The sequence below is a fragment of the Cygnus olor genome, chromosome 16 (assembly GCF_009769625.2).
Source record: "Cygnus olor isolate bCygOlo1 chromosome 16, bCygOlo1.pri.v2, whole genome shotgun sequence".
Lineage (NCBI taxonomy): Eukaryota > Metazoa > Chordata > Aves > Anseriformes > Anatidae > Cygnus > Cygnus olor.
Window position 1 is genome coordinate 8382240 of NC_049184.1, and position 12814 is coordinate 8395053.

At 40.6% G+C, this 12814-nt stretch overlaps 1 protein-coding gene across 1 annotated transcript in view; it reads right to left on the reverse strand.

Annotated features, from left to right (window-relative positions):
* Positions 1-12814, reverse strand: part of ATP9A (ATPase phospholipid transporting 9A (putative)) — a 61514-nt gene that overhangs the window by 46530 nt on the left and 2170 nt on the right. Inside the window, exons 2-4 of the mRNA XM_040575821.1 lie at positions 5899-6043; positions 5015-5128; positions 1523-1631 (exon numbers count right to left, since the gene is read on the reverse strand). Of these exons, the coding sequence (XP_040431755.1) occupies positions 1523-1631; positions 5015-5128; positions 5899-6043 (368 nt within the window). The remainder of the gene's footprint in view (positions 1-1522; positions 1632-5014; positions 5129-5898; positions 6044-12814) is intronic.

A 12814-nucleotide genomic window follows, 5' to 3' on the forward strand; every position in this document is an offset into this window, starting at 1 on the left:
GACGTAGTACACCCCTCTTGGATGGGGCTTTTGTTGGTTGCCAAGCATTTTAAGTGTTGTAGTAAGAACATGTTATTAAAGGGGGATTTAATATTCAGAAACTCAAATTCCCTAGTTTGGAGTTGTCTCATAATTCCTGGCATGTGAAATATATACAGCCTTAAGCAATTATGCTTAAAAAGCAGGCTTATTCTTAAACACGCAAGTGTTGAAAGCAGCGTAGTTTTAATACACCTAGTTCACTGCATCTTAATTCATGGGTATAAACTTTTATAACAAAGAAACTAGAAATGAAAAAAAACAGTTGCTTAAATTCAGTTCATTCCCTTTTTAAAAACAAAACCCTGGCCTCACCGACATTGTCATGGTATTAGCAGCAACTCCATAGTCAGGCAGCATTCAATTTTTCAAATGAGAATTTAAATGTCTTTGTTAGGTGCTACCAAGTTGTAAACAGTGGCCAGAGCCAGTGAGCAGACACAGCTGATAGCAGCCTGGGGACTCTGAATTCCTCACTGCTGGAGAAAGTGGCTAAAGAAGATGCGTACAAAAATACATGAGAAGATATTATCAATACTAAGGAACTACCTCAGTTGCTGCTAACAGAAAGACACAGAAGATGTGGTAACAGCAGACATGCACAAACTCTTTTAGCAAAGGACTTGCATTATACAAGTCCCTGTCAGGTACAACCCAAAAAGAACTATGAAACTCAACTGGTATTGCATGTTCATTAAGGGACAGAATGTGTCAGCATGTCAAGCAAGTCGCCCTAAATATAACATGTGCACTTCCAAGCTCCATCAGTATACTTGTACTTAACTATGGTTTGCAGTATCTGTGCTGAAGGGGATCCCAGTATTAGACACTACAACACAGCCCACTTTCACCCCCTCATTAGCTGAATCTCCTTTTGCATAAGCATCTTCTGACAATTTCACAGTTTAATTTTTTAGTAAAGTACTTTTGCAAGTAATCTGACGATGTAGATCCTCCTCTCTTTTTTAGGCATACATTTGTTGTTTCCATTAAGGAATATGAAGTGCTACTTTATAGGAATCCTCCTTTATCTGTTTCTCTTCCCCACATGGTGACCAAGCAAAAACACATGTGAGGGGAAAGACAGATGTATCGTTACCAAAATGGAAAGGAAAGCAACAAAAAAAAGAATCCAAACAACATATCTATTATAGCCCCACTCGTTTTCTTCCTACTATGCTGTTTGCCTCTCCTGCCTTCACCCATGCACCATTATGGAGCGCTTCTCTCATGTCACAGCTCTGCAGAAGGGAAACCTCAGCTGCTTGGAAATCCTCCCTGCCCAGGGGGCTGGCTGCGGTGAGCCCCCCACGCTGCAAGATGATGCTGGGCAGTTATTTGAAACAACTAAGCAGTGCAGCAGCCCTCTGCCTCCTCAGGAAAGCCCCCCAAAGCCCAGCGCCCGCTGCCACCCAGCCTGGCCAGCCCCAGCAACATGCGACCGAGCGGCGAGCCCTGGCCGTGCTGGAGCCACAGAGCCGACCTCTCGCTGTGAGCTTGCTGTAGATCTGCGAGTTCACTTCCTTGTCGCGCATGTAACATCTGATCTCCTCTGCGGCCTCTCGGATGACGGTAACAGCAAGCACAAATCCCTGAAAAGAGCACGGGAGGGGAAAGAGAATGGATGAAAAGGCCAGGAAAAAACACATCTGCCTCTAATAAGAGCGATGCATGATATTTATCAGCACCAATGTCAACAATCCGCATTTCCTTATCCTATTTTCTCTTGCTAAATCATTACAGTGATAGGTGGTGCTGTTCAGGACTCCTAACAGCAAATGCACGCTAGACCTGCCACTTAAGAAAAATGCAGTTGTGCTTTTCACCTTTACTGTGATGATCAGCCAGTATTTCCCATGCCAATCTTTGTGCACTTTTTCTAAGTGTGAAAATATTTCATTTCACTTCACAGGTGAGTAACCACAACTGAAGGAGGTTACACAAGTCCAGTATAAGACAGAATCCCTCAAATCTCAGTTCTCCTTCCAAAATAGAACAATTACAGTTAATTTACCTAATTCGGCAATTTTTTCATATGCTTATATAATCTACATAAAGATTTAATATATCCCAGATTTTTACATATATATAAACATATATACACACATACACATATATAATGTGTCTGTACATTCCTGTGTACATATTCATGCTGGTAAACTGAATGCGTGTATAAGCACCTTAAACACACCGAGATGAAATACTCGTTGTATAATTACCTATTTAGCTGATTAGGGATTTAGTCCTAGTTTTCTGTGGATGACTTCTGTGGAGGTCATTTCCTCATGTCATGAGGAAAATGCCCACATCACTCCCTTCACTATAAAAAAAACTAACTTAATGCAAAATAATTCTTTATGAGACTAGTACCATGAAGTTATTTTTATTAGACACTATTCAGCTTGGACTCACTAAAAAGTGAAAACGCGTCTGTACAAAAGAAATATAAACTTTTTACAGCCTGTATTATACAAAATTGCAACCATGCACTCATTATCTCTGTCAACAACATGTGTGTTGCTCTTTCAATAACGTTTAAGAAAATGTTTGTAAACATCAACCTATCCAAACTGAAGATTTGGCCAATGGGTTGGAATTTCCAACTTTAACTTCATTTTTAGAAAGAACAGCTGTGCACACACCTCCAAAAAAAGTTGTGTACAAGTTTTTAAGTCAGGCACAAAGAACTTGTGACCCTGAACTCCACGACCACTTCAGGAAAGTCTTGCTGCGTAGCGCTGCTAACAACACTACCCAAACCAGTAAGAATTCAAATTCTCACTTTTTTTTTTTATTTTTAAATAAAGGAGAACAATGAAGAATGACCTGAAAGCTACTGAGAGTGCAAGAGAGCAGTTTCTGTAATTAATAAAGGGACTGAGATACACTTCACCTTCCTGCTCGTACAGTCCTATAATAAAACTAAATTTCATTAGTTCTAGTATATTCATAGTGTCAAAATGCATGACCTAGATCAGGGAAAAATAAAGTTAATTGTGAAATGCGATGCTGTATTTTTTGGCACTTTTTAAAAATGCAGAAATAAAGAAGATCTAAGCATGCAAATGACCCTTCAAAAGGGTATTATATTTGTCTTAATTAAATCTCTTTCCCTTATGGCCTTAAAATGAAATTTAAATATTATTCCCCTAGCCTTTCAGCTGCATCTACTGCCTTTGAACAACATATATACATTTGGGAAGAGACAATATTTATCAACTGGGAGGGAAAGTTCCTACAACAAATATAAGACAACATTTCTGCCATACAAAGAACAATGAGGATCACATGTGTAAGTCCGATTTTTCTGCAAGCCTGCCTGGTTTCCTTAACAAGAACTGCATGTAGAGAGTCACAAGTAAGGCATTTAATTATTTTTTTTTAATGCAGGTATTCAGTGCTGCTTTCACAAACACTGAAACTAAGAAGACAAGAAATTCAGTCTTTTCGGAGAAGCATTTCACCCCACTGTTCAGTATCACCAGCATGTTTTGCACCACCACAGAAGTTCTCTCATTATGGTAAGCAACAAATTGAGAAAATGAGCATTTCTCTTCCACATGCAAACTGCATTTGTGTGTTTACCTAGAAATTCCTATCTGTTTTTTTTTTTTTTTTTTTTAAAGTATTGGCTATTTTCAGCTTATGTTTTAGCTACTTAAAGAGTCTTTGAATAATAACCTCAAAATATTCCCACATGTTCAGTCTCACTATGCCATCACATATGTCATCCTATCCCCAGGACTCATACTAGCAGCCAGTAACGAACAAAGACCTTTCTTATGCTGCTTTCTGGCAACTCATATGCCAAACGCTAATTGCTCACCTGGCACAGACAATTCGCAGCTGCCTATACAAAACCCAGAAAGGGAGCTCCTGTGTACTTTATTTATAGGACAGGATCTTGGGAAAGTCGTGTTGAATTCATAGTGCAAATACAATTCTAAGCACATGCTCGAGAGAGAATTCAGTGTGATCTAGGCTTTGATACAAACAGAGTTTTAGAAGCAATGTCCTGAAGCTGCCCTTTTACACCTTTTCTGACTTTTGCCAGGGATTTCACTGTACTGGAAGTCTGAAAGGCAAGAAAAATTTTCTTTGCCCCTCCTCACCCTGCCTCAATTGAGCCATAGATTTTTACCACCACCATTTCACAAAAGAGCAAACAAGTAGTGCCTTAAAACATTGTGCTTTTATAATCAACTTTCAGTTGATTTTGTGTCATTTCTTTAAAGTAAAAAAGATGCCTATCCTTGGAGGTTTTCAAAACTCAGTTAGATGAGTTAAACCAACCTAAGTTTAAAGACAGCCCTGCTTTGAGCAGGCAGTTGGACCAGAGGTGCCTCTGAATCAAAATTATTCTGTAACGCTATAAGCGTAAGTGCAGCAGAAAAGATATTTACATAAAGAGAGAAATAATAGTTTAACTAGGATAAAAGCTGAAGAAAAAAAAATACAGCTACCTCTATTTAAGCATTTACATGGTTTTCATTGGCTCATACAGCACATTTTAGAAATCTAACAAGCCCACACAACTATTCCTCATTACATCCTTTGACAGCACTGGAGTTTGTGCTTCAAAGCTGATTATTATTGATTTCCTTCGAACGCAGGTGAAACACATAGCTATCAAAAGAAAAGGGTAAATGGTTGCAGGAAGCAATGAGTATCTGCACCTTAAGCAAGTATGAGGCTGTACAAGTATGTTTATATATATTTTTATATATGGCTTTTATCTTTAAAAGACAACAAACAAGGTGAAGGCATAGTCCTCTCTCATCCTGGTCCTACCTTTACAAAACAAAGTTTAAAGCCAAAACAGGCATCTATCCTACAATACGTACAAGATAAGCCTGAAAGAGTAAGCTCACAACATGATTTGAAGTGTAGATTTACACCCTAGAAAAAATGCAGCAAAAAGAAATTGAGTCAAACACTGAAACTTTCTGGAATAAATAAACCTTAAGCTACCCACCAGAGGAACCCAGTATGTGTAAAGTGCACCAAGCCTCATTTCAACGACAAATTGAGAGCAGGCCAACAGCAAGAAGTAAAGGTTGAAGAAGTATTTGAACTGGTTAAATAACACCTTAAAAAAAAAAGAGAAAGAAAAACATTATGGAGTTCAGAAGTTATACAAATTAAACTAAATCTGAAACATTTTTGCTTGCTCCTCTGGTGTCTAAATGCTCACTTACAGTAGTCTGGAAATTCATTGCTAAAGATCACCTTACTCTGCCTGTTGAATAACACTGCCATGTAGCTGGGCCTAAATCTTTAACACAAATAAATCATTTTGCTTTTAAATTAAACTTCTAACAATCCCCACTCTGCAAAGGGATGCTCACAGTAAACAGAAACATAACCAGCTACAGGATTTTTGTTTGCAAAATCATGCTGTAGACATTAGAGGAACCCAGCTAACTCAGAAAACTTGAGCACGGCTCTTTTTTACACCCAACCAGTCAGTGACTGGGTTCTGACTTTAAAAGCAGAGTGAACCAGACTTGTTTCTCCTGCTGCCACCAGAAGAATGCATAAGATGGATAATCCAGATGCTCCTCCCAGGAAGAGAGGACACCAAGGAGCTGCTGCTCATACCATGTGCCCAGGCTCCTCTCTCAGCATTGGCAGGGCCTTGGTGCAGGCAGAGTGGTGGAGCCCTCCTCACCACTTCATCCCACCAGGCATGGGTCTGTCCTGCTACAGCTCCCTTCAGCCTTTGCAGGAGGCCCACCAAACGCAATGTGAACATTATTCATTTCCTCCAGCTCCAGGTTCTGCACTTCCCTTCTGCAGAAGCGCTGAAATTGGGCACTGCATTGGGGTGGGATGAGAAGCAACTTTCTTCACACTTACCCCAGGGAGAAACGTAAAAAAGTTGTATTTCTGATTGTTGATAACATTGCGAGGGTATCTCTGGTCTCTCTTCTCTGGATGACCAAGCCAAACCGTACGAGGCCTTGGGTCTCTTCTCCCGCAGCATCTTAGGCACTCACAACACCTATGGAAGGAACATCTAACTTTATATCAAGAAGTAAATCTTTAATCCTGACTTACACACACGCACTCCAGACCCTCTCCACCAGCTGGGAAGAACATCTGAGGATTGGTCCTTGATCCATCACCAGCCACCTCTCATCTGCCAGGTATCCGCCATGCTATGAGCATCTTCAAGCCAAGAGCTTGACTCCTTGCCAGCTGGAGCCCTGCAGACCTGCCTCACAGCTTGCCGGGCCATGAGCCAACACCTCAGGCAGGACTGGAGCTGGTACTGAAACAAAACATGGCCACAGAGCCATGCAGGCCCCAGCACCACGCTCTCTGTTCAAAATGGCAGCACTACAACCTCCCAAACCCCGAAAGAGTCATTGTTCTATTGTCACTGTTTCTCACTGAAAGCCAATCTCCTCCTGATCCCCCTTGTTTTCCTACTTTTTTTCCCCCCTCTATTTAGAAATAGTCCTGTTGGATTTCATAGACATTTGGGAAAGCTACCACCAGCCAGACTGTGAACTAAGAGCTTCAGAGCTCTTGCAAAAAGTCTTTCCAGAAAACACTGCTAAGATCTGTCTTGGTTCATGGCACTGTAATGCAGAATTTTAGTTGAATACACACCTAACTAAATGAAAAAGTAAATAACTATTTAAGCAAGAACACAAAGTATTCAGCTCTTGAAGTTGTTGTCTTGCCAGAAAGATGCATGCAGCATGAGGAACAGTTTACAATTTACCACACAGAATGTGGTCTTCTACAAGAATAGCTTTTTGTTTGTTTGTTTGTCTGTACCTGCTGGATGCAAATAAAGAGAAAGAAATGTTATCAGTTAAGTAACTTCCTTCAGTACATAGGGTAATAAAAGTCAACTTTGCTTCCAGAAGTAATGAACAGGTCTCCTCACGTGTTTCATACACAGGTATTAACCTCACAAGGCTGACTTGCAGGAGAATTTCCTCATAAGCTTTTAAAACCATACAAAAGATATTATTATTAATTTTTTTCCCATAATCAAAGTACATTAACATTTTTCCATTTCAGGAAGAGTGGCAGATGAGCCCTGAAGAGGTGGGCTCTCCAGCCTGACCAACCTAGGCCATTTGCACAGAGCTGCCAGCAGACACGGGAAGGATGCTTTTCTCACTCAGAGCAGCTCTCAGACAGACGCTGACAGGATCGCAGAGCACTACATAGCACACAGTCGGTACTGGGAAATGACAAATTTTGGATGGTGCTGAATAGCTGCTTACCAGCTCCAGGTAAGCGAAACCCTCAATACCTGAGGACTTTGTAAACTGTTCATTTGCTGAAGAGAAAACGCAGGTAAATCTGACAAAAATAAACACAGTGGGTAATGAGAACAGCTCGAAAGGCTAATAGTAATGATCACCTAGATCAAATTACTGGAATAAAATAATTGGAGATGCTTTGATGTTCGAGTATCTAGAAGAGGCAACTGACTTTCTACAGACTTGCAGCACCATTGCTGCCATCTCTGCTTACCTTTACGCAGGGACATTGCCTATGATTTGTAATATTTCTCAGTGAACTTCCATCATTGACAATTTGTCAGGTAGTACCATAAAAAAAATTTAAGTAACACCAGTAGCCCAAATATAACCCACTTCCAAAAGTTACACTTGCTCCTGAAACTATTGATTTTTGTCAAATACACAAACTTTTTTTTTCTTGTTAAGAAAACTAAAGAGAAAATTCTTCTTCCCCACATGACTGTGTATAATACCCACATCAGAAAAGCTGTCACCAACATGGCACAAACAGTAAAGCTGGTGTTACACACTCCAATTCACAAACTCTACCCCAGCAATATATTTTAGTAGCTTGGTAACTTTTATTTGCAGTTCCCTTTTGTGTTTGCAAATGAAGAGCTAAAACCAATAGTCGCTTTAAGAGAAACTTGTATTCCAATTTTAAACGAAAATGGTTGTGTTTGGATTGCAATAGAAAATTGATATGGTCTATAGAAAAAACGTATTTTCCCTTTTTTCATGATGGAGAAAACCACAGAAGATTAGCCTTGATTTCATGTTTTAACTACTGTGAATTTAGAATGACCCCTATGATAAAGCTCCAAACAAGGGGCTTTGCCCAAGGGAGCAAACCTGGTGTTCACACACCCGGTTTCATCAGACGTGCTTCCCAACTACAGAGGGAGTTGCTCAGCCCTTCCAGTCAGACATCTGAAACCAGTTACCTTTGTTTATTTTTTAGGTTGGGCCTCTTTTCAGGATCCTACTGAACAGCAGAAAGAGCTAGGTACCTATATTGTAATATTCACTATAGGATAAGGCTTTGACAGGGTACTACTAGAGTTTAATAGATAATTTACTTGTGCTGCTAATTTTTACAATGTAATATTCATCTGTAAGCTCAAAAAAAAAAATCTAAATATCAGGGCAGATTTTCAAGCCAATATTTAAGTTTCCAAAGCAGACTTCCAGACATTTTAGGAAGTTCAATAACTTATCAGCCTGTTTCATCATGCATGTAAAATAAAATGGCAAATGAACCCACAAGCTATGCAGAACATTTTACCTTTAGAAGAGTGTGCTCCACCCAGCTGTTTACATACAATTACAATGCTCCTAATCTTTTCTTTTCCAAATAACTATGAATTCAATACTTTGAAAACTAACACCTAGCACTGCAAAACTGTTTACAGTTGTGCTTTCCCAAATGAGATGGCAGCCAAGACTGACAGCACCCGTGAAAGTATGGATGTACAAAGCAATTTCACAAAAGTGAAATAACCCCAAATTTAGCACATGTTCTGCAATCGAAGCCATGACCTCTCACAGCATTCCCACCACAGAGAAACCTGTTGCTGGAGGAATTTTAATTTCCAAATGATGTGTTACGATAAGGTTTGAGAATCAGTCTAAAAATAATGCAGTTCTAAGTATAAACAAGAAAGGGCATCGGAGAATCTGCTGTGTAAAATAACAGTTTTGTGAAATTCCTCCCTGGCTACAGTCACAGTTTTCACAACCTCCTGAATTACAGGGAAAGCAAACTGAAAACCTAATTAGACAAACAAAAGAAAAACTTCCTGCCTAACAAGTTTTTGAAGGCGATTATCAGTAGTATCAATGCTCAAGCAAAGAATATCCAGCATTTCTACCACAAAGTCTTCTACATAGCCTTTTAACACATGGTTCCTATGCAACGTAAAGGAATTTGTCCAAAAAAAAAAAAAAAAAGTCCAGCCAATGAAACACAGCACTACAACCAGCAATAACAAAGTCGCATGTTGCAACAACTGCAGGGATGTTTATCAGCAAACCCAGGAATCCCGCTACCTCACTGCCTCACAGCCTCTTCCAGGGCGTGCAGTGCTGAGCTGGGAACTCATGCACCCGCAGCTGAAAACCCTGGCAGTACAAATGCTGATCTTTATCTCATATATTAAAGAAGATCCCCAAAGATAAATATATATATATATTATTTTTTTTTTAATGAAAGCATGTTGTCAACCCCAGTGCTGGCATTTAACTTTTGTCTATTCCCTAACCTTGTTTTTCCCTTTTGTCCCACCAACCGCCTGCACTCCGCCTGTTTTGCTGAGTGGGCTGAGCAGAAAGCCACAGCCCAAAGCCGGGGCTGGCAGGACTGCTGGTGGTGCCAGCTATCTCTGCACACTAATTGTGCAAGTGCCAGCCCACAGCCTGTTGCAATGTTAGAAATGGAGCTCTTGGCAAGGATACACACGTCTCAAGAACAGAACAAGGTGCTCGTTCTTACAGACCGATGCTTATCTCCCCAACCTAAAAGATATTCAAGGGTCATCGTTTTATTTAACTCTTCGATGGTGTTTAAACTTCATTAATGAAGAATACATATTTGAGCTCATTAGTTCTGACTGAAAATCCTCCATACACCATATGTGATCCTTACAAACTGCCTTACACAAACAGAAGTGGCTGCAATGGCAGTTTGTGTTTTAACAGACCAATGGCAGGTTTCATCAACGCACCCAATGTCACGTGCAGGCAGGACAATTTCACCACCCGAATCCTTTTTGTCTTACATGTGCCGATGTTACGAAGTAAATAAACACCAGTTTTCATGGACACTTTTATTACTGCACCGGGCTGTATTGGCAGAGCACGTGGGGTGACAGCACAGTGCTCACCCCTGCTGCACCGCTGCTGTGCATGTACAGCCGCCAAAGCAAAAACCCTAAAGCTGCTGAGGGCTTGCACCAGGGAAGAGATTGCCATGCTACGGGTGCACATTCCTCAATATGAAACTTGGAATACCCAGGTACTTGGATGACAGAACAGGGTTTCTATCAACAAAACAACTCATACCAAGTGCAAAAGGGGAAAAAGATGCAAAAGACTGATGGTGAACTTCCGAAGAAGCATTTCAGGCAGTCTACTCATTTCCCGGAGGAGAAGAGGGGAAGAGTAAACTTAACCTCAAAAAAACAAACAAACACACACACATTGTTTCTGGTGTCCAACTGAAAGGATTTGTTAATCAAGTACTCTGGGCACACACAAGCAAGTACATAAATGTACTTTCAGATTATCCTGGTGCTCATTAAATAAACCCTTTAGATTGGGGCTATCAGCTTTTCTACCTGACTTACTTGTTCTTCCCTTTAATAATTTTATTGGCCGTGCATAGCTCTGTGATCTACCATTTCTCTGGACACCATCCCTATTTTGGGGTATCAAGCTTAAGGCCCTATACTTTGAGGGAAAGGGCTGCTCAGGCCATCACGTTACTCCACAGTTTGTGTTCAGGGCAAGGTCAGTGTCACTGCAGGAAGCTGTCTGTTTCTTGTAGGAGACAATTATCTGCATTATTAGGAATAATAAAATATTTTTCCAGCAGGAAGTCAAGGGACTATATCCTTGAAAAGAGAAAAAGATTTTATTAAAGAACAGCTTACATCATTTCCTCACTGCTGCTCAGAGATACTGATAAAATTAGCATGCACTTTCCAGGAATAGGAATCAAAGTTACAGAAACGTGAGCAATTTTCTATAAAAGTTTAGGAATACGCATTTCTAAATATTTCTAAACATTTCTAAACATTTCTCTTACTCTGGTTTGCAACTGAAGTATGGGAGGACAGTATTGTAAGAGCTCCTGAAGTGTGGCGAATTAACAAACCACTGTATACCATGAACTTTATAAATGAGTATCTTACAGAAATAACATGAAAAAGTGCATGAAGACAATTTATATGGGGAAGTTTATACAGCATCATGCCATTCACATTCTAAATCACAACTTGAGAAACAAAAAAACACTCTAAAGTCACCAAAATCATTCAAAAGCATCTCTTTTTTGATGCGAGCAGCATCCTGAACTTTGAGTCCTATAGGTGATACGGCTTTTCATCTGCACAGGGATCTGAATGAACGTGAGCTGGTAAAGATCAGAAAGGTTTACTGTGTATTTCACATGGGAGTATATTCGGTTACAAAAATGCATTCTTAGTAATGATGTAAGAAACAGTAATATGAGAGATTGACTGTCAGATGTCCAACTAACAGCCACTACACCAAGAGGCAGTTTTTATTTATAAATGTGTCATGTCTGACAGAGAAATATTTTAGAGAGAAAATTAAAAATGCTTATGAAAGCAAAACCTAATGAAAAAAGTGCCACATTTTCTTAATACGGTGATAGTTTTTGGTCAAATTACTGCTGAAGTTCCTCCATGCATTCAATCATTCCTACAACAACAATCACATTTCTCAGATGATGCTTCTACGTTTCCCACAGGCAGTGCTGTTAATCCCCTAGCACCTTTAATATACAAACCCATCTCCTACATTTCATTATTGTAAAAGCATATGAAGAATTATCCATTAATTTAAATGAAAAAAGAAATCAAAGCTGTGCATGACCACCTCACATCTTCACACACCTCCATGCTACCCAATGGGTGGGTGCCCTGTCTCAGGGCAGCTGGGGAAGGACAGGCAGCACTGCATCTCTGCAGCTCCCCCCGACTGCAGGCAGCCAGCCTGGCCCTGCCCTGGCACACCCATACGCAGGCAGGTGGCTGCCAGGAGCTCCCGTCTCTCTCTGTTGACTTTGAAATGGAATTTGCCATTTTAAACAGACCAGAAGAGCCCACATGCGCATGCTGGAAAGCTCCTCCTTCCCTGTCCTTCCCCCCGTGTTTCTGGATCGAGGCCTTTTTCCATTGCAGAGGCAGTGTGAGCGCAGCAGTTTGCTGGTTTCAAAAAAAGCCTTGCAGGATTGTGGACTGAGACCATAAGCTATTTAGGGAAAAACTTGTGTCATGCACTGAACGGAGCATCTGGGGTGCTTCAGGAACTTGAAGCTCACTTCCCGTCAGAGCGCAGCCCCTGGGAAGCTCAGGCTCCCATGCCACAGCACCAGCAGTCCCATTAGTTAATGCTATCCTTCCTTCCTAATTGGCACATACTTCATAGTGGTTTTCAGAGTGCTGCAAAGCATTTGGATGAATACAGCTGAATTCAAGGAGAACACAGAGCACAGTCTTTGATTGTGGCCAGGAAGACCCACATTAAAGTTATGCTCAGGAACAGATAACCACTACTCCCACTGGTTTATTAAGCACATGCTTTCTCTCTTTGACACAGATCTCAGCTGTCTGGACCATTATTCATCTCTGCAAGACTACTGTGGGAGTTCCTCCCTGGCTTCTCTTCAAAATACGCTAGAGACTGAGGCTGTAATCAAAGCTGTGCTTGGATGACACCTGCCCCTGGCTGCCAATGGGAGAATTAGGCATTTGTTTCTGTTT